The 21,071-nt window shown below is 38.9% G+C and overlaps 1 protein-coding gene across 3 annotated transcripts in view; it reads right to left on the reverse strand.

Moving 5' to 3' along the window:
• The window catches only part of ABCD3 (ATP binding cassette subfamily D member 3), an 81,530-nt gene that overhangs the window by 30,211 nt on the left and 30,248 nt on the right, over positions 1–21,071 (reverse strand). For 2 of the 3 annotated variants that reach the window (XM_021088667.1, NM_001244133.1), the window contains 7 exon segments: positions 18,798–18,896; positions 14,420–14,508; positions 6,459–6,528; positions 5,070–5,167; positions 4,596–4,719; positions 2,168–2,224; positions 193–335 (listed from right to left, as the gene is read on the reverse strand). In XM_021088667.1, the coding sequence (XP_020944326.1) occupies positions 193–335; positions 2,168–2,224; positions 4,596–4,719; positions 5,070–5,167; positions 6,459–6,528; positions 14,420–14,508; positions 18,798–18,824 (608 nt within the window). In that variant the 5' untranslated portion in view covers positions 18,825–18,896. 3 annotated transcript variants of the gene reach the window in all.

The raw sequence follows: 21,071 nt of genomic DNA on the forward strand, positions 1-21,071 counted from the left end.
AAGAAAAGGCCTAGAAATGTGGACAATTACTAGTTTGTAAAACCAACAGCCTTCATAGTGAATATTTTCAAAAGAGGTAAATAAACACACATAATTTTAGTGACACTGTGACTAGACATTTTGGAGTCAACTGACATGCCTTCCATATCCAGATAAAGGAATTTTTAGGACAGCTGAATACATCATCCTTACCTATTTGTGATGAGCCGAGAGTTAACGTATCTATACTCCCCTTCGTACTTTTGCTCAGTTATCGTCATCTTACCGATGGGCCTTCTAAGTCGAGTTAGGAAAAGCCCAGAGACCAGCAAGTAGGCCATCATGCTAGCGGGGCCCTGTTTTCAGCGGCAGAGAAAGACAGACAAAGGTCAAGGATATAATAAGGTCACTGAATGCAACGGGCACCATTAACGCCAGGGACTTTACTCTCTTGACCAACCTTTTTCCCTCCCTTGTTTCTTTTCTGAGAAAATACACACTCCACATTTTGTGCTACTCATCTATTCCTCCTCCCACCATTCGTCCCCAGCTCTCCCAAACTGCTCACTTAGAAACTCCTAACTGGAGTTTTCACTCTCTTTCTATAGCATCTAAAACTCTTCTGATGGAACTCTTCTTGGTAGTCTCTTCAGATGCCACAAAAACTCACAGACCTCTTTTTTGCCTTCTCTGTGCACGCTGATCTTCCCTGAGGCTTCTTCTTTAGCTCTCTTCTCCTATCGCTAATCCCACCGCTCTTAAGAATCCAAGGTATTATCTCCAAAGACACACTCTACATCTTCAGCCCCTACTCTGTCTCAAGCTCACCTCCTCCAAACGACCTCAGTCTCCTTTCCATCCCACATCTCGCCTCCAGCTGCCATACTTTCTAATGTGGTAAAGTGCCTCCTCACCCACGGACCCCGTCCACGGAGAAGCGTCAAGCGTGCCTTTCCAAGCGCATCGAAGGCTCTTCCCTCTTTCCCACAGAAGCCCATGTGCTGCCACAGTGAAAAAACTGCTGCCTGACACACCATTCAGAGATGTTCTCCTGTCTGGCAAGCCTGCTGTTCCCAACGGAGGCCTCCTCACCATCCTCAAAGCCGCTCAAGTATCAGCTCCAATTCTCCTGGACGCTGAATACATTATTCAACCTCCCATGACTGGACCTACCACTCTGCACTACAATTGTCTGAATACCTACCCTGTCACCAGATCATAATTCCTCTTCAATAGGAACTGTGTCTTACTCATCTTTTTATTCAGACTACCTAGCACAATACGTATGGAATACAGCGTACATTCAAGATCTCTTAAATTCAATGATTGATCCAATGCACTTCAATGATTACTAGAAGTACAGGCAAAAGAGATAACTAGTACATGGAGATACATTTAAGTATTCTAAAACATGTAATAAGTACCATTAAAATATTATAATATACATATAAAAAGATATTAAACCTAGTCACTTGTTTATAGTAAAAACAAGTTATAAGAATGACTAAATCTGATATCAAAAGTTTAGGAAGATAGACAAGAAAATTAAAATTTAAAAACTGCTTTCCCCAATGTTCTGGAATGAACAAAAATCACTCTATAAATTTACTAATCAATTACAAAAACTATACACACACACATGTACATATATATATAAAACAACCACACTATTATATGGCTTTGTCATAAATATATAATAATAATATTACATATTAAATGACTAAAGTTAGACTTTAATGAGAATACTCAGAACATTTAAAGGTTATTCTTACCAACATAAATATCAGAGAGAAGGAGCAAGAAGAGAATCTACCATTTATATTATAAAATATTCTGGAAACTGTTACAGCCTTTCCAAAAGTATTTCTGACATTTTCAAATTTCATATTAAAACAGCAGTCTCCAAATCTCTTTTTAGACATTACTCTGCAACAATAAATACATCTATGTTCAAAGTTTAAGTCCTCCTGGTTATTAAAGCCACAAAAATTATCTGACTTAAGGAAAATTGAGTCAAACCAGAATACATGGAAAATCTCGAATACAGTATTATTTTATAACCAGACTTTGTTAGGTACATCTTAGAAAAACACATTCTTTGAGATACATGAAAATTCTTATAAACCATCCAGCCATTCGCATCACAGTCTCACAGCAAATGTAAAAGACAGAATAACAGTAAACTTACCTGAGCTCCTATTGCACTCGTTAACTTGAAGATATATAAAACTATGTCTAAAAATGGCTGTAAAATAAACATTAGAAGGTAGAGAATTAAAAAGAACTAGACTGCCCAGACTGATAGCTAATACAACATGTTAAATACAAAATGCTACTCAAAATCTAACACATAATTGTCAACATGCAGAGTTCCCACTACGTGTAATGTACTGGAACAGTATGCAGCTCAATGAATACATAAAAGACACAGTACTTATTCTCAAGAAACTCCGAATGGAGACAGCCTGACCAAAACTACTCATCACCAGTAAGAAAAATATTTATCATTTTCCATCAGCGAAGGCAGCTCTACTGTGATAATTAACCATTATTCACTTTGCAGTTTCTCAATGTAGTACAAAGACACTGAATAAAATGACCTCAGTTGTAACCACTGACATACCACAAGCTACATCTATTTTGAAGTGTTTTTCAAGACACTCAAATTGTGTTCATTTACTTTAAGTCCACAGCTACCCCTTGCTGACTAAAATCTGCATTACTGCTAGGACAGGTGGCTTAGTTTATTAATTGACTTATACTAAGATGAACCTTTTCTCTCTTGCCTTATAAATTATCAAGAAGTTAAACATATTTATACACATACTTAGACATATAAAACTCAAGTACATTTAAATCACTGACAAAAATAATGACTCACAATTTAAGTCAGAGTTCAGATGATATTTTAAAAAGTAAATGTACTGTAATATACAGCACTATTGCAATTAATTTGATAATATTTTTCTCTATGCAGATTTGACAAGTCCAGAGCTAGAGACCTGCTCAAGTGCCAGGATGTGATAAAGAATATACAATGGTGTCTATAGAATCACATGAAAAATATTATGTACAGGCCCCTCACCCCTAGAGAACAACTTTAAAATGTGGTAATGGGGGGGGAGGGAAAAAGCAGAATTACTGAATAATTTGTAGTTGTAGGGGTTTTTAGAGTTCGGATCAGTAGTAAAGACTTAGCTAAATAAAGAACAAAGTTTGGCAGGAGGCGAAAAGGTATCTTAGTAGCAGCTTTCACGGGGGTGAAGTTCCTGTGGATACTGTCACTCTTCCAAGAACTGCCTGACCTCCTTCCATCCACACGAGCAATCTTACTCTTAGATACCACCTGACTCCTTTACACAGCTTTTCTTTTTTTTTTTTTTTTGGTCTCAAGACTGGATGTGTGGGAGTTCCTGTCGTGGCTCAGTGGTTAACGAATCCGACTAGGAACCATGAGGTTGCAGGTTCGATCCCTGGCCTTGCTCAGTGGGTTAAGGATCCGGCGTTGCCGTGAGCTGTGGTGTGGGTCACAGACACGGCTCGGATCTGGCGTTGCTGTGGCTCTGGCGTAGGCTGGTGGCTACAGCTCCAATTACACCCCTGACCTGGGAATCTCAATATGTCACAGGAAGTGGCCCTAGAAAAGACAAAAAACAAAACAAAAAAAAAGACTGGATATATGGATCCACTGTGGTCAGTCTGAGAAAAGCTCTGGCCGCAGACTGCAGCAGCCATGTGGACTGGACCGGGAAATGGGGCATCTGAGATGAAGAGGAAGGGGAGTGGGCAGATAGTCTCACAGTCCCGCCAGTGCTCCAGCAACCACCACGAAGACGGCTTAATGAGAAGACCATAGCGAAAGCTGTAGGGTGGCGAGGGGGAGAGGGTGATACGCAAGAACTGACGTAATTAGCAGGAAGGAAACCGGTCTGGCCTGTCATCAGAGTCAAAAGTTTTCCACTCTCCTGGGAAGGAGCGGGATAAAAAGCACTCAGAAAGACTGAAATATAGTAATATCCTGCGAATTTTTTTTGACTATGACTTAAATGATCTATTAGAATTAGAGACACTGAAGGAGAGGAATGGGCAGGAAGACATCTTAACCTAGCGTTATGGATGTGGAATTAAAAATAAACTGACCATCAAACTCTAACAACTGCCAGAAGTAATACAAGTCAAGAGACAAAAAAAAAATCCAAATTTCTGTTGTTTTACTGAAATCAGCCTGCAAAATTCTTTTTTTAATTTAATTTTACTGAAGCATAGTTGATTTACAATGTTGTGCTCATTTCTGCTGTACAGCAAAGTGATTCGGTCATACATAAACACACCTCCCTTCCCGTACAGGTTATCATAGAACAGTGAATAGAGCCAGCTGGCAAAATCCTGGTGACGTCTTTAAATGACATTCATTCTCAGTTCTTGGCCAAAGCATGTCACAACAATACAAAAAATTAAGTAACTGTAGTTAAAACTACTGTAATAACTAGTATTTTCTTATAAAAGCATGAAATATTTATACGCTGCTATTATGGTCATCAAGTCAATTCTATATAAATTTGCTTAGATTCAAAATTCAACAAATTAACAACAACCAAAAGAATAGAGAGACTTACCTTACTAAGATTTGAATACAGATCAACTACACTGTTACAAAACTTTTCTACATCCTGCGTAAGCAGCTGGTCTGGATTAGCGATTCTGTTGTCCAGGTTTCCCATTTTATAGTATGTGAAAGCTCTAGAACAAGAGCAAGAAAATGACTATAAAACAAATGGTTTTAAAAACAAGAAAAAAATTCGCATTGTACTACGTAGTGTAAACTCATAGAAACAGAAAAATTGGGGGCTAGAAGCGGCAAATGAATGTATTTTAGAGACACAGAAGCAAGTCCAGAAAAGGAGGACTTGCCAGTTAAAGAGGAGCCAGGATTAGACACCAAAGAGCTGAGGTCTTTGCCTATACGCTTCCGGGTCTGGAAGAGCAAGTCCCATGAAAAACACATCCAATCGGAAAGAAAAACTTCGACATCTCAACATCCTAAGTGTTATTCAATTTAAGTATTTTTAATATAAAAATAGGTCACTTACTGGAGGTATTCCTCATAGAGGTACTTGGTTAGTCTTATTCGGAAGCACAGTTTGAGCTCATTTAACCCAAACTTCAAGAAGTTATTAACCAGGGAGATCTAGAACAAAAAACACATAACATTGGTTTTGCTTCATTTCTACTTACTAAATCATAATTTATTTCCCTATCATTGGCTTTGTCCCCAAATCCTATAATTTGTGACAAATGACAGTCCAAATTGATATAATTCAGTTCTGTTTTACTCAAAATTTACAAAGATACAAAGAGAACATACTAAATCAAGTGCAATTAGCTATACTACCCTTTACCTGGAACTTAATTTTAGAATATATTAGTACCATCGCTTCTCGGCCTTTTGGCTAAGACCAAGTGTAGAATATATTAGTACCATTAATTATGAGAAACATCTTGCTGCCTTTCTTTTTTTTTCAGGGGGTGGGGGGTGTATGTAAACAAACAAAAAGCCAAATCTGTACCTTTCTACCCAATGTAAAGAACTTGTTTTAGGAGTACTGACATTTATGTGTTAATATATCTTCTCCTTCCTGCCACCAGCACTACAACTTTAGACAACGGGATTCTATACACACTGTACTCGCATTTGTAAAAAAAAAATATATATATATATATTTTACATATATATATGTTTCATACTAACTAATGCCATTTGCTAAATTATTTCTGGGGTTAGCTTTACTACTCTTTTTCACCATTATATGGAAATTAATTCTTCCATAATTCTGAAGTCACATTTACATAAAAATTTTCTCAAGAAAACACTGGTTTTCTGCTGAATCTTAATCTTAATTGAGATTGATGCTGCTTATCTCAATTTTCTATTTTAAACAATTATAATTTAGACCACCTACTGCTATTTTTAGTAAATTCAGATAATAAATTGCAATTCAAATTAAATTACATTAGTGGTTCAAGTTACCATAAGAGCTGTGGGCTGAGAGCCACGATTCACAACTAGGATTTCTGTTGTCACCTCTCTGCCTCCACAACCTCGTCTTAGCACCATGGGACATTTGGCCATATTTGGAGACACTGAAGACATTTTTTTGTTGTCACAGCTGGGAGAGAAGTACTACTTCCATCTAGTGGGAAGTTACTAATATTTAAGAAACCCCCAGACTAAAGGTCAAAAAAATGATCTACATTTGTATACACCTACATATGTTACAAAGAAACTAAAAAAAATTCTGTTACATTTTTCTATCTGGTGTAAAGGCTTGAAAAATTCTGCTCCAAGTTACAAAACTAAACGTGAAAAAAAACTTAGTACCATAAATCTTTAAAGAACTTAATAAGTAAAAATCCTTAAAAGAGTTTAGTTAGATGCCATATTTTTCCCTATGTAAAAATTGTTTAAGAATCACACTTACGAGAGGCATGGCAGCGATGAAGTTGAATAAGTATTTCTTGAAATCTTTTCTGCTACGACCAATGATACCACTGCAAACCACCACATGCAATGAATTAGTTGCAAAAAAAAAAGCAATTTTCACACTATAAAACCTCTGCAAATCTCTAAAATTATTTTTGAAAGTTTTTATTGAATCAAAAGAATCAGGAAGAAAAAAGACGCTAAAAGTATTTTCTCACAAAAACATGAACTTTTGAAATGTTATCATTTTAAACAGCTTGCTTGGAAAACATTCTATAAATGGCAAAATTAAGTAAGAAGAGAGCTAGTTCTCTCCTTCATAAAAACAGTAACTAAATAACAGGTTGAAATAGGCTGTTTTATAGGTGAAACAATTAACAGCTTTATAGACCCAGGAATGAATTTCTGTGGATAAAACAAACTAGTATTTCTTTGTTTTTAAATATTTTAACATCCTGATTGTCATCTGTATGAACTACTGGCAGGGAAATAGAGACTAACAACAGATGAGCAAACTCTTAGTATAACGAGCCAAGAGCGAACATTTTAAGCTTTGTGGGCTATAAGGTCTCCACTGGTACTCAATTCTGCTACTGTAGAGCAAAACCAGCTAAGAATGCAACTGGCTGTGGTCCTGAGAAAATTTACCCAAACAAATGGTGGTGGGATTTCAACTATTTTATCTGTTTTTAATCTGTTTTTAAAAAGCTCCATTAAGAACTTATTTAAAGTAAGGGTTCCCCTACTTTTTTTTTAAAGTTAGCAAATCATTGTACCATCGTAAGTAAAGGATCTCTGAATACTAAATGTCTGTGATCTAGCACAAAGATATAATTTATTTGATCACTACTTTTTTTTCAAATAATATTTATTAATATTCCCCAAAGTAAATTAAATATATTTTGTAAAACAGTGTGTTAAATGACTCAAACCTAGCCCCATACAGAGAAATGAGCGGTAATACAATTGAGACATAATTTGTTTTATGAGGCGGCAGGGGAATAATGCCAAGCAATGGGAACTGATCTTTTGGAGCAAAAAAGTTCCAGGGTCAAATAAATGTAGGAAAACCTGAGTGAAACAAAGCTAGTGAATGTCTTACCAAAGACCTTCTCAAAGCTCTAATGTATAAGATGCAGGGGAAAACTCGCTGAGAGGGCTTGGTAACACTGTAACCTTCCCTCCACCACAGCTAAGATTCCAAAGAAACACTTTGGGAAATGTTACTCTAGACTGATAGAAAAATCAATAGTCCAATTTTGACACAGCTGCTAAAAAGTAAAAAAGTAAAAAGTGAAGCTGAACTAGAAAAAAGGTAAACCACCACAAAAAAAAGGTAAAACCCCACAAAGATGTTGTTTACAGCAATAAGAATATTAGAGACGAGAAGCAATTAAGACAATACAAAAAGTTTAGAGGTTCCAATTAAAATTGTTTGAATCAAACGTTACATAGAACTAAAGTGCTTTAGTGCTGCCCAAGCTGTGAAACACACAAGGTTATCACACTCTGGTAAAACACATGCTATCATTCAGCAAGGATTTACCATTGGAGTAGCAGCTATAAATTTAAAAAATGGTTTCCTGAACAAAACTTTATTTCTGCTTATTATTCCACTGCAAAAGAAAAATGATAATCAATAGAGTAATTTTACAGTAGTACCAACATATTACTTCCAAAACATATAGGAATTTTAAGCTAGTTTAGTAATTTTAAAATGCTATTTGTAGCCAGGTTGGCAAAAATATATACTTATGACTACATATGGCATATGGGGGAACAAAATCTGCCACTTCAAAATGTGCCTTTAGGCATAAAGATTATTTTAGGCTTTTTTTTTTTTTTTTTTTTTGGTCTTTTTTAGGATTGTACCTGTGGCATAAGCAAGTTCCCAGGCTAGGGGTCGAACTGGAGCTACAGCTACCAGCCCATACCACAGCCACAGCAATGCCAGAGCCGAGCCATGTCTGCGACCTACACCACAGCCCACAGCAATGCTGGATCCTTAAACCACTGAGCAAGGCCAGGGATTGAACCAGGGTTCTCATGCATACTAGTCGGATTCATTATTGCTGCGCCACAACAGAAACTTCAGGCTGATTATTTACAAGAAACAGAAGATTCAGGAAGTCTTTTTGGTTTTTTTGAGGGGGGCCATGCCCATAGCATGCAGAAGTTCCTGGGCCAGGAGTCAAATCCATGCCACAGCAGTGACTCAAGCCACAGGAGTGATGATGCTGGATCCTTAACCACTGAGCCACGAGGGAACTCCCAGGGAGTCTTTCTGCCTCCCCTGCAGTTGCCTAAAGAATAAGAAAAGGGCCTGCTTTTGGAATAGAGTTATGACCAAAGATATCTGAAAAGAAACCGGCTAAGTGTGGTGAGGTAACCAGGCAGGACCCAGAGATCAGAGTCCACTCTGTGTCCTGTGGTCTCCACGGGCCCAGCCAATATTTGTTTCCCAAACATCTGCTTTTCCATCTCCATGTGAATCACCTCCCTCCCCCGTGAAGTCCTAAACCTCTACCCAACATGCTCTTTGTCTTTAGCTGAGGATGGTGTTTAAAGTGAAGGCTTTGGCCATTTTGGTGACTTACTAAGCTCTCCTGGTCTCTCCCATGTATACATGTTATTAAAATTTTGTTTGATTTTCTCATGTTAATCTGTCTCATGTCAACTGAATTCTTAGACCAGCCGGAAGAACCTAGAAGGGGAGAGGAAAACGTCCCCCTAACAGCAGCAGCAAGAATGAATGACTGCTCTCCACCTCACAGACTTGCCAGCCTCCACCTTGAACAGTCCGCCCCCTCCAAAGCCCTAAGTCAGTACCAACAAGTAAGCCTGATGGACGTGAAGGATACTAAAATGAAGCATATTAAGAGACTCCCTTTTAGCAGAAGTATATGAATCTAAACATACTTTGGAAGAGGCAAAATGGAAAAGACAGAGAAATAAATCTACAATGTACCTTAGCAGCATGTTAGAAAAATGTGTTAATTTCTCAAATAAAACTGTTCTGTATTATGAATTCACAGTTTTTTAAAACTTTTAATTTGACCAGATATCAAAGATCTCATTCAGAGCAGAAGCTTTTAATGTTTTAAAATATTTATTTAGGAGAAAGTTAACAGTTAACTTTAAAATGCCTGTTTTCATAATCAGTGCACTTGGGTTAAGAGTGTTAGGAAGTTCCTTGTATTACTCTTAACAACTTTTCTGCAAGTTTAAATTATATCAAAATAGTGTGTTTTTTAAAAACGCTTCAGTTTTTTGTTTTTTATTTTTTTTCTACATTTTAACAATTTTTTTCATAACTAAATTTAAAAACCAAGTACCCAACAAGTTGATTACTCTAATAGAATTCTAAGTTGGCTCATGCTGATAGGGCTGGAGTAGGAGAGTTACACAGCAGGTGTACAGGTCCCGGGAGGGACCACAGACAGAGAGGGAGACCTAGGGAACTTTGGGAGACCACTGTAAGTTAATAATCGCTCAAGAAAGCCATCAGAATGTCATGGAACGAGGGAGGTCTTGCTTAACGGTAAAAGCACGAGATATGCCTCAGGCCACTAGGTGAAAGGTAAATGTGGCCTGCATTCAAGTTTGGCAAGATAACGATCTTTAGGACCGAGGACAGGAAGTTAAGGGATGGAGGACACACACGCCAAAGGAGGAAACCCGAGATGATCCAACATACTTCAGCACCTGTGACCACCTTCTGCTGATCTGAATAAGCACCGGGCCTAGTCGGAGCCCACAGGGAGGAGGAGCTAATGATGCAAGCCCGCCCTCTACTTGACGGACAAGGAAGAAGGCGGGCTTTTCACCCTCCCCACTCTCCTTAGATTATAAAAATGCAGCCCACCCAACCGCTCAGGGCAGGGCTTCTTTGCCTGCCCACTGCTATCTCTCACAAGCGTCCTCTTAATCTGTTTCTTGCCCATCATTTTGTCTCTCACTGAGACACAAAAACCTGAGCCTCAGTAAGGCCAGACACTGAGTGAGTGATTCTAATTAAATACCTGTGGGCTCAAGGCCCAGTCTGGGTTGAGTCAGAGGTGTTTTGGTTTCAATGCTATGTAGTAACTTTCCTCTTATCTATCATCACTAATCAAATTAATACACCACCTACTCTAAGTAATGCATTTTCTCCAGGGCATTCAGTCTGAGAAAATTAAAATAAGCATTTTATTTAATTAAAATTGGAAATCCCAGTTTAGAAAACTAATCTTTTAGGTTACAAAAATATGAAATCGCAAAATCTGAATAAAAGGTGGAAACTTTAAAAAAAATAATCTTCTATCCTATAGCATGACTGTGCAGGGTTCTTTGTATGTATTATGTGACTAATTCTATACAGTTATCTAATATAATGTTACATAATGTTACATAATAGATGTAACCTGTTATTTTTGTCACAGATAATTAATAATGCTATAGGTATGGAGCCCATATATCTATTAATAGATATGACATTTAAATAATAAGTCATCAAAGGAAAAAACAAACTTCTATAACCATGTCAAAGGACATAAACGGCTTCTCTATGCTAATTATACAAATGATGCAAATGACTTGATGCACAAAGCTCAGAGAACCAGAACTTGGCCATAAAACTGATCCTCCTAAAGCTGATGTGCTAAGAGCAATGAGCAAACACTTTAATTACACTTAGGCTTAACTCAGAATTTGTCAGAGGACACACACACACACAACTGACCACACTCCCCCGACAAACAGACAACACCCTTCAGGGAAACCAGACAATCCACAATCCCACAACCTGTCTCCTGATAAGTTAAATATCAACACATAGCCACAAGCGACTGCTTAAGGGAAGTTCTAACATGAGTGACGAAGATCAGAACAACAAAGGACAGTGAAAGTCACAGACTTGAAAGAGTGATTGCTACAAAAATGCACATTCATGCAAAAAAAAAAAGACAGCTCTTGGAAATAAAATTAAAACAAACAAAAACGTGGATAATAAAGTTAAAAGAACTTTCCTAGAATATAGAATAAAATGTCAGAGACAAAAATGGCAGAGAAATCATAAGATAATCAGACGATCAGTCCAGAGAGTCCAACACTCTGTAAGGATTCCAGAAAAAGCGCAGGGAAAAACAAAGAGAGAGGAAGAACTTTTTGAAAAACACAAAAAAATTTTCTCAGAATGAAGAGTTTCTAGATTGAAAAGAACCAACTTGGTTCCTAGTACAACCACCACAAATGAAAAAAAAAAAAAATTCACACCAACATTCAATGAAATTCCTAAACACCATCAATACATAATAGAGAAATAACAAAAGCTTCCAGAGTGGGTAAAAACAGATGGTGGCTAAGGCAGGGCAATTAGCACAGGAATGTACCTCAGCACCCAAGGCAGAAGCCAGAACAGTGGGGTTTTTCTGGGTTGTTTGATTTTTGCCTTTTCTAGGGCCTCACCCGCAACACCTGGAGGTTCCCAGGGTAGGGGTCTAATCAGAGCTGTAGCTGCTGGCCTAGACTACAGCTCCTGGCAACACCGGATCCTCAATCCCACTGATCGAGGCCAGGGATCGAACCCGCAACCTCGTACTTCCTAGTCAGATTCATTAACCACTGAGCCAGGACGGGAACTCCAGACCAATGGTTTTTAACCTTGGCCGAGCATTAGAATCGCCAAGGGGAGGGGCTTCAACCAGACTCTCTCGGGGGCGGGCCCAAGCATTCTCAAAATTCCCCACATGGTTCCAGTGATCCTCCAGCCAAGGCTGAGAACCCCTGAGCTCTTTAGAAGACAAGGATGATGCTTCCCAAGTTCTAACAGAAAGTGATGTTCAACTCGGAATGTGCATAAATACAGCTAAATTACCAATCAAGTGAGTACAGGACTTTATCAGATGTACAAGTTCTCAAATTTTTACTTCCTTTGTACCCTTTTCTCAGAAAAAGACTGCACCTGCCAAACAGAAAAGTAAACTGAGGAAGAAGAAAACAAAAGATCCAAAAAGCAGGAGTTACGTAACGCAGGAGAGAAAGATGGAAAAAAATCCCAAGATGATGATAAAAGTAAATTCAAACATGACTGCTATTTAGTGGAGCTAAAGTGCAATCAATCCTAATGAGAGCAGGAAGACAAAAAACCAACAAGTGGTATGGGGCGGGGTGGTAATAAAGATAGAAATAAGTTACCTGCATGTTTGACATATTATAATACGGAGATTTCATAGTGTTGTCAATAAGCCTGAGCTGAATTAGTAGGAGGCAGGCAAAAAATTAAAGCACACAAAAACTTGTAATTTATAATGCTGGGAAAAACAAAAAGATGTATATAAAAGAAACTACCGGAGTTCCCGTCATGGCTCAGTAGTTAACGAATCCGACTAGGTACCAAGAGGTTGTGGGTTGGATCCCTGGCCTTGCTCAGTGGGTTAAGGATCTGGCGTTGCCGTGAGCTGTGTTGTAGGTCGCAGCGTGGCTTGGATCCCAAGTTGCTGTGGCTGTGGCATAGGCTATAGCTCCAATTAGACCCCTAGTCTGGGAACCTCCATATGCCGAGGGTAAGGCCCTAGAAAAGGCAGAAAGACCAAAAAAAAAAAAAAAAAAGAAACTACCAAAGAAGAGCGTGTGGCTCAGCTGTAAACAACAGTCAAAATCATATAAACAATAAATCCTGATTTAATAAAAAACTGCTATATAACATTGAAAGAATGAGCACAGGCATGGGTAGGAGTGTAAAAGAGCTAATTTTCATGTTGCAAAAGAAAAATAAATAGTGCGTGCTCTCCTAAGACAAAAACCTAGAGACAATAACATCAGTATGTTACGATGAAATGCAGAGATTAAAAATATGACACAAAACTAAAAAGAGCAGAAAACTGGCTCCAGGAAAGACAGTTATGGGTGGGGGGATGGGGAACGGGGCACAAGCTACTGTTTTTGTGATTAAGTCCTGCAAGGCTGTTTGACATTGAACTGTGTTCATGTTTTACTTCTTAAGCTCTTCATATACCATGATTAAAATAAAACAGAATGGGACGGACCACAGGCGCCAGGGAGACCTGAGTTGAATATAAGAGTCTATACAATTTACACACATACTCAGTGGGAGGCATGTGGCTGGGGTTTTAATCCTCTGCAGATAACCTTCCTTCTCCCAGAGGAGAGGCAGGAAACATGCGCGTAAAGCAGCCTGCCTCTCCTACAGGTGCTCTAAGCTGCAAATCAAGGATATCAGAAAAAAACTTTCAAAATTTGGGAGCATTTAAAAAATTTCAGTATTGTCATTTGAAAAATTAGATTAAGTATTTTTTTTAAATTTTCTGATAAATGCTGCATCCCAAGGAAACAAAATTCCAAGAAAAAAACATTTACTGACATTCAAATTGGTATGAAGAATAAATCCTTTATTAACAGATAAATGTTAAAATTCCAACTGTTACTGTTATTTTTGTTTTTAAACTAAAATCATCAATTGCAGTGATTAACACTATAATATGTACAAAGACTACAATGCAAAAATATATAAAACACTGACATTGGAAACAGAAGAAAATGTCTAAGAATTTTTTTTTCTGTTAATAAACATTCTCAATGTGACTCCCTGAAATGCTTTCATATTGTCCTCAAATTATCTCATTAATTTCAGATACCCAACTCGGTGATTTTTCTAAGTTCCCACCGCAGCATTAATCATACTGTACATTAATTTTCTGTGTACTTGTCGCCCTTGCTAAGCCACTGGCTCTGCAGGGCTTGGTACAGTGTCTCTCCCACCCACTCGCGGGTACACCCCCATCACTTTCTGTGGCACAAGGGAGACAGTCGATAAGTATCCACTAAGTAAAGGAACAAAGAAAGAACTCGCCGTACGTACGTAGACCTAATTTAGAATCCACTTCTTGCTCAAGATAATGCTTCTATGGGACACAAATCGGCATTTCACACATAGAGGAAGGAAGGTGAAGAGAAAAGTACCTTTCAATGAGTGTCCCATTTTGAATCATCCAAACGTCACAGTATGTTCGAGACACCAGCATAATAGCAATGAGTATCAAGTAGCCCGTCTGAAATAAACCAGGGACAGTAAATTAATTAACTGCACGTTAGAAGGTTAAAAGAGACAACTCTTGTGGTAAAGATTTTTGATTTCCAAATTCAAAGCTTTATTCTGGCTTTAATATAGCTGGATGACATTTACCTATAGGCAATTTTTCTTGTAAAAGAAATTTAAAACATAATGTAAATGGAAAAGACCTTACAGATCGTTTAATCTAAATTTCTCATCCAGAATTCAAAAGTGACTCCCAGTTTTGCCTTCCTAGGCAGTCAATGACAGAAACTAGCACTATCACTTAGACTGACTAAAATACAATGTATTGCGATTGTCCTGTATTTTTAATATATAAACTCTAATAAAGAAAAATGACAATAACTGCCAATATACAGTTAACAAATTTTGAAGCCTAAAATTTTGCTTAAGTAGAATAAATTTGGTTCGGTTTTTTTAAAAAAATCTCTAACAGTGCCCCTGCCCTTGCAGGGCTCTCAATTTAGTCATTAAGGCAAGATTTACCCATAAAAAGTAAGAAAACAGACCAGTGAAGGTGAGTCTACTTGCATCACTTCAAGCAGTAAGTGGTGGGATGGGAAGTCTGAGGTAGCAAAAGAGGGTTATGACATTAGAAATACATCAAATAAGCCCAGTAAAACAGAGGAGAGAATGTGGATGACAAATAAAAAAAAAGACGAAAGAGTTAATGGAAAATAAAACACAGACTAGAAGCATGTGAGTTACGGTGTTGCATATCCATCAGAGCTTCTACAACTATTCCAAGCTTCTAGGTAGAACCAAATGTTGTTTAGAAGGCATTGCTCAAGCAATGCTGGGCGAGATGGATTCTGGACGGGGAGAGATGAGACGCTGAGTGGCTGGCGAGGAGTCAGCTGTCCCTGTGTGGGATGGGAATCTACCCTCCAACCTCCAACTCCAACACACGCCCATTCAAAGCTGACCTTAAACTTTCTAAATTGGAAAACTATGACAGCAACACAGCAGCTTAAGTCAGAGAAGCACATTTGTGGCAGGAGGAATGTCTGCTGGAGAATGTGTTTGATTCCCAAGTTATGGAATTGAAGGGGAACTCATCCGTGACCTTTGTAATTTTTGCAAAATAAATCATCTTTTTAAAACAGGTAAAAGTACTGCCAATATAGCCCTTTAAGTGAAAGACAAGTCAGGGAGTCATAAACACAATGAATAAATGAATCCCTAAGAAAGAAGAGAATGTCAAAAAACGTCTCTGTGACTGAGCTGGGACAGCGGCTCCCCCAAAGTTGCGAGACTGGGCTAGTGAGGAAGGTACCAACCTCCTATCTTATCCCCTCACCTCAAAGTTAGGTATGAAATGGACAACGGAAGCGCCTACTGATTTTAACAAATGCTACCTGTAGATGGCACTTTAACTGGTTCACATCTGTGGCTTAAGGGCTCCAGGGAGTGAGTAACACCCCACAGGCCTGGTTAACTATCGGGAGTGGACCTACGCCCAGGTGGACATTAATCCCTGTGCCTCAGTTAACAGGGAGAAAAGGGCGAAGAAACTATGGGACTTTCGGGACATTTCCACCCCTAGGACCCTACTGGACAAGGACTGATACAGGTAACTGAGCAAGGCCAATGGGAGAAGATGACATCTCTCTGGACCCCACGTTGGTACCCACCCCCAACTTTAAGGAATTAAAATCCCTAAAGGACAACAGAGACAGGGGGCTCTTCTTTCCCCTCCCAGCAGCCCTGGGAGCAATCTGCTTTCCTTTGATAAAAACTTTGCTTGCTTGCAAAAAAACAAACAAAAAAAGCCCCCAAACAAACAAAAACCTGTTTGAGTTCAGACCTTAAACACAGTCTCAATCCTAAATTAATCAACCATCTGAGGAATAAAGGTAACATCAGACAAAGATAATCAGTTTTCTTTTATTTGATGTTCTTTCATTTTTTCCTCGAGTAAGGATCAAGTTTACTTGTCTCACTTTAGCAAAATCTGCCAAATTTTGATTACAGATAGTCCTGAAATGCCTTTTTATGCAAAAGATGTCCTCAGATTCACCATAATTCCATTATTGGATTTGTAGAATAGGTCAGAAACTAAAGATCAGCCTGATTTAGGCAGTCCCTCCCTCCACCTTATGATATAGATGAACTTCCACTGACTCACATGCAGCATTTTCACTTCTTTATTTTCATAATCGATTAATCATCTGTGACTTCTATTGGAGTTTATCTCAATTTCTTGACCTGGGGCTAAGCTTGGATTTTTTTTTTTTTCTCTAATATCCCTCCAAGATGGTTCATAAAATGGCTATGGCACAGATACACCTGTTCTCCCTATAAAGAATGGGAGGTTGGCCAAGTTAGGCCCGTCTGTCTTCTTACTAACTTCCAGAGGGCTACCCAGTGTGTCACATTCACCTTATACTCAGCAAACCCCTGCTAAAAGGTTAAGTGAACGTTAAGCTGTTAACTGATAAGGGGCAGTAACTCACGAATCTCTGCAGAGGAGCCTGTATTTTAAATAAAGGTTCTTCAAAGTCAGGTAGGTTGTAGAATGAGAAAACAATTAATTATGCCTAAAGTCATGGGCACCTCCCCAAAGACGAGGAGGAGCACTAAGCTATTTTTCAAACATTTATTTTTGTTGGGGAGAGGGGGTGTCACAGACATGATGTCAGGAAAATATGAGAGCACAGGGCCTGGCTACAAAACAGCAAAGAATCTTTTAAGGAGATGATCCTGAAAGAAAGGGCTAAGTCAGGCTGTGACGTGCCCTATAGGAAAAAGAACGCCAAATGTCTTTATTAGGGTTTTAGAAAGACAACTAGTTAGAAAAGCAAAGGCTGCAAAAAGACCAATGAAGAGATTATAATGATCCAAGTAAGTAAGAACAGTAAAAATGAAAAGGAAGAGACCGATCTAAGAGAAACTCAAGGATGCTTGGGGGAAAAAAACATTTAAAATATAGGAGAGGAGGCAGATTTAAAAAGTGTCAGTGTGATCTCATTTGCATTAAAAACAGGTGCTCACACACAAGAAGACTATATACACTGAAATAATGATAGAAGTTCTGAGTGGGAGGCTATTAGGTACCAAGGGAAAAAATAAAACACCTAACTGCATTTTCTAATTCTTTTTCAAGAAACACACATTATCTCTATCTAATTGGGGAAAAAACCCCCATGCTATTATTTTCTGGAGTTTCCTAAGGACAGAATCCACCAGCCAGGCAGCTGAAGTGAGAAGGAGGGGCCCAGAGCGATGGAGGAACACGCCCCACCTTGAGAACCACAGTGCTTGGGAATGACTCACCCCTCCTTGCTATCAACAGACTAGTAGCCTAATGCCTTTTAAAATTTGAACAATGGAAACAATTATGTTTGGAGGTCTTTTGTTTTTGTTTTTTAGGGGTTTTGTGGCTGTGCCTGCAGCTTGTGGAAGTTCTCGAGCCAGGGACTGAACCTGTGCCACAGCAGTGACCCAAACTGCTACAGTGACGATGCCAGATCCTTACCTACTGTGCCAAAAGGGAACGCCCATTACGTTTTAAGGGGACAGATTTGGCAGCAAAGATTTTAAATGGGGAGTTTCTTTGAAATGAGACTAATTACAGGACGCTATAATACCTAGGACAGAATATTTAGAAGGAAGAATTAGTAGATTATCAGTGGAAGGAGAAGGTAGGTAAAGGGGAGAGTCAAACATGACGATGTTTCTAGTTGTACAAAAAGAGGACACACAGGTGATTAAGACGAAGAACAGGGTATTCTTTTAATCAATAAAATACTTAATAAAAATGACAAAGAAAATCTTGATAAAAGGACAAAGGAAGAGATAAGAAAATGTTATTCTTACAACTAGCTCACTTCCTAAAAATACTTGAAGAATTCAAGTATCTTAAAAATACATTTTATCAAATACAAAGCAACCCTCAAGCATATTTCATATCAATGTGACTTGTTAACATCTTAATGTAATAAAAACATCTTTCTAAATTTAACCTTGTCTTCATTATAATGAAGCAATACACATTTAGAGCAGTTGTACTGAAGTACTCCAGTTTTCACAGAAAATAAAATAATATTTTATAAACGAGAGAAAATTATTTAAAAACTAACAATGAACAACCGGAATACCTGCACGACAGGCAATGATTTAAAGACAAAAACTCAGTATACTGTCTTCTTTCCTAACAGAGAAGACATTTGACCTGAAGTAGAACAAAGGCTTTATAATTTTATTCAATAACTTTATGCAAAATTATAGAGGTTCAGTTGAACATTTTAATTTCATAGGACTTACCTCTTTACAAAATGTTCTAGGAATCATGATTTTCAGAATCCGTGTGAGCCTTAAAAAAAACACCTTGTCCACCACAGCTCGCTCTTTTTTACCTTCTTTCTACATTAAAAAAAAAAAAAAAAAAAGGCTTTTAAAATAGCTATAACAGATAAAATTAAAGACCTGTTTAAGTCAATATAAACAGCTATTAAGATAGATACTGCATTCAGAATTACCATCGTGGCACAGTGGTTAACGAATCCAACTAGGAACCATGACGTTGCGGGTTTGACCCCTGGCCTCGCTCAGTGGGTTAAGGATCCGGCATTGCTGTGAGCTGTGGTGCAGGTCACAGACACGGCTCAGATCTGGTGTTGCTGTGGCTCTGGTGTAGGCCAGCAGCTGCAGCTCCGATTAGACCCCTAGCCTGGGAACCTCCATATGCCACGGGTGTGGCCCTAGAAAAGGCAAAAAAAAAAAAAAAAAAAAAAAAAAAAAAAGATAGATACTGCCTTCAAAGAGCACAGATCTGTACTGCTCTTCATCTTCAAACACGCTTTCAAGAAAAAAAGATGTTAGCAAAGCCTGAATAAGGACTTGAGAAGTTCTGAAGCTGCAGAGCTATCTGGGAGAAGATCACTGCGAAAAGAAGAATCAGCAAGTGCCAAACACCAAGGTGAAAGCCTCTTTAATGTGCTGGAAGAACAACAAACTGGACAAGCTGACTGGGGCTGTGAGCAAGAGGTGGGAGCAGAGGACGAGGTCAGAGGGACAGGTAAGAAATGGTCCAGTTCTTACTGACTATTCATTACCCACTTCCTGACTGACAGCAGAAGTTTTTAAAAATCTTGAACAGGAATTTTCCTGCTACCAATTACAGGAAACTTTCGAATTCCTAGATTTATCACGTATCATTTCCAATATGCCATCCACCAAATCACTCCATCTTCCTTGTAAATTCAAAAGAAGCCCAGGTGTCCTCGCTCCTATGGTTCACGTTCTAACAGGGGAAACACAGATAAAAAGAAAACCATCAATTGTTACAGACAGACTAGGCAGGAACATGAGGAAAAGAATGATTCAGAAAAGTCTGACAAGAGAAAGTCCCTTTGGGGAGGTGACATTTAAGCTGAGGTGTAAATAAAGTGAAGTCACATGGTCACTGTGGGGGAGGAGGGTGGTAAAGCCCAGGGAACACCAAGCACAAAACCCAGCTCAGGAACAAACTGGGGTGCCCGGCGAAGAGCAGGAGGACAGCACTGCAGAGCAGAGGGACGCCGGGAGAGCCGGGGTGGGCAGAGCCCAGAGAGAGCAGAGGCCCGAGGCCGGTGAAGGACTGAGGGTCTACTCCAGCACGCAGGGAACCCACCACCGATGAGCCAAGGCAGCGACTCCCTCAGACATCTCCTCGTTTTCGCCAGTCCCTGCGCACAGAGGCAGGGAACGACTGGCAGGGCTAAGGAAAGCGTGCCATGAAGTGGGTCTGGTGGAGGTTATTTATTACTCTGGGGCTGGCTGCAAGAACAGGCGGCAGAAACGTCTTGGGATGGGCGGGCTCTCCACACGAGCCCCATTCCCAACTTCGTCCCTTCCCGCAACTCCCACAACCGCAGCTCACTTATTTATGAACTGCTGTGCTCTTGATAAACAAATAGCCACGGGAGAGTCAGTTCTGTCAGTGAGACAAGCGCTGGTGTAAATATGCTTTAATTAAACTAATACTTAACTTGGTAAGCCTTAAGTGGATGGTTTGTGTACTGAATTAGAATAATAATAAGCTACCATTCATATGTCAGACACTGTGCTAAAAGCTTTATATATATAATCCAAATAAATAGTCACTGTATACAGTACGGAAGAGTAGACCGAGAAACGAAGGTGCTGAGTGTACAGTTAGATCAGGGAGATTAAATAGGAAGAATCGGACGAGAACCAGCCTACCTCGTAAGAGTTCACATCTTCCAAGCCTTATAAAGGTTCTAAACCTCATCCCACTGAGACGTGGGCTCGGGCTGCTTCATTCACACATGTGTGCATTCATTCATTCAATCAATATTAACTTGGCCCAAGGCACTGTCCATAATCCACAAGACACACCAGAGGAAACCCTCTTCACAGTCTAGTTACTCTAGCAAGTCTAGACTCCTCAAGCCACACCTTACAACTTCAGCCTAAATCTTCCATTCCCTTTCCCCAAACTGAGAAGGTACAGAAAAAAAAGAAGAAAAAAGGATAGAGGGCAATATATATCAAATTCATTAAAAAAAAACAAGTTAAACTTGTAGCCTCAAGTTT

Source organism: Sus scrofa, chromosome 4 (genome assembly GCF_000003025.6).
Source record: "Sus scrofa isolate TJ Tabasco breed Duroc chromosome 4, Sscrofa11.1, whole genome shotgun sequence".
Classification (NCBI taxonomy): Eukaryota; Metazoa; Chordata; class Mammalia; order Artiodactyla; family Suidae; genus Sus; species Sus scrofa.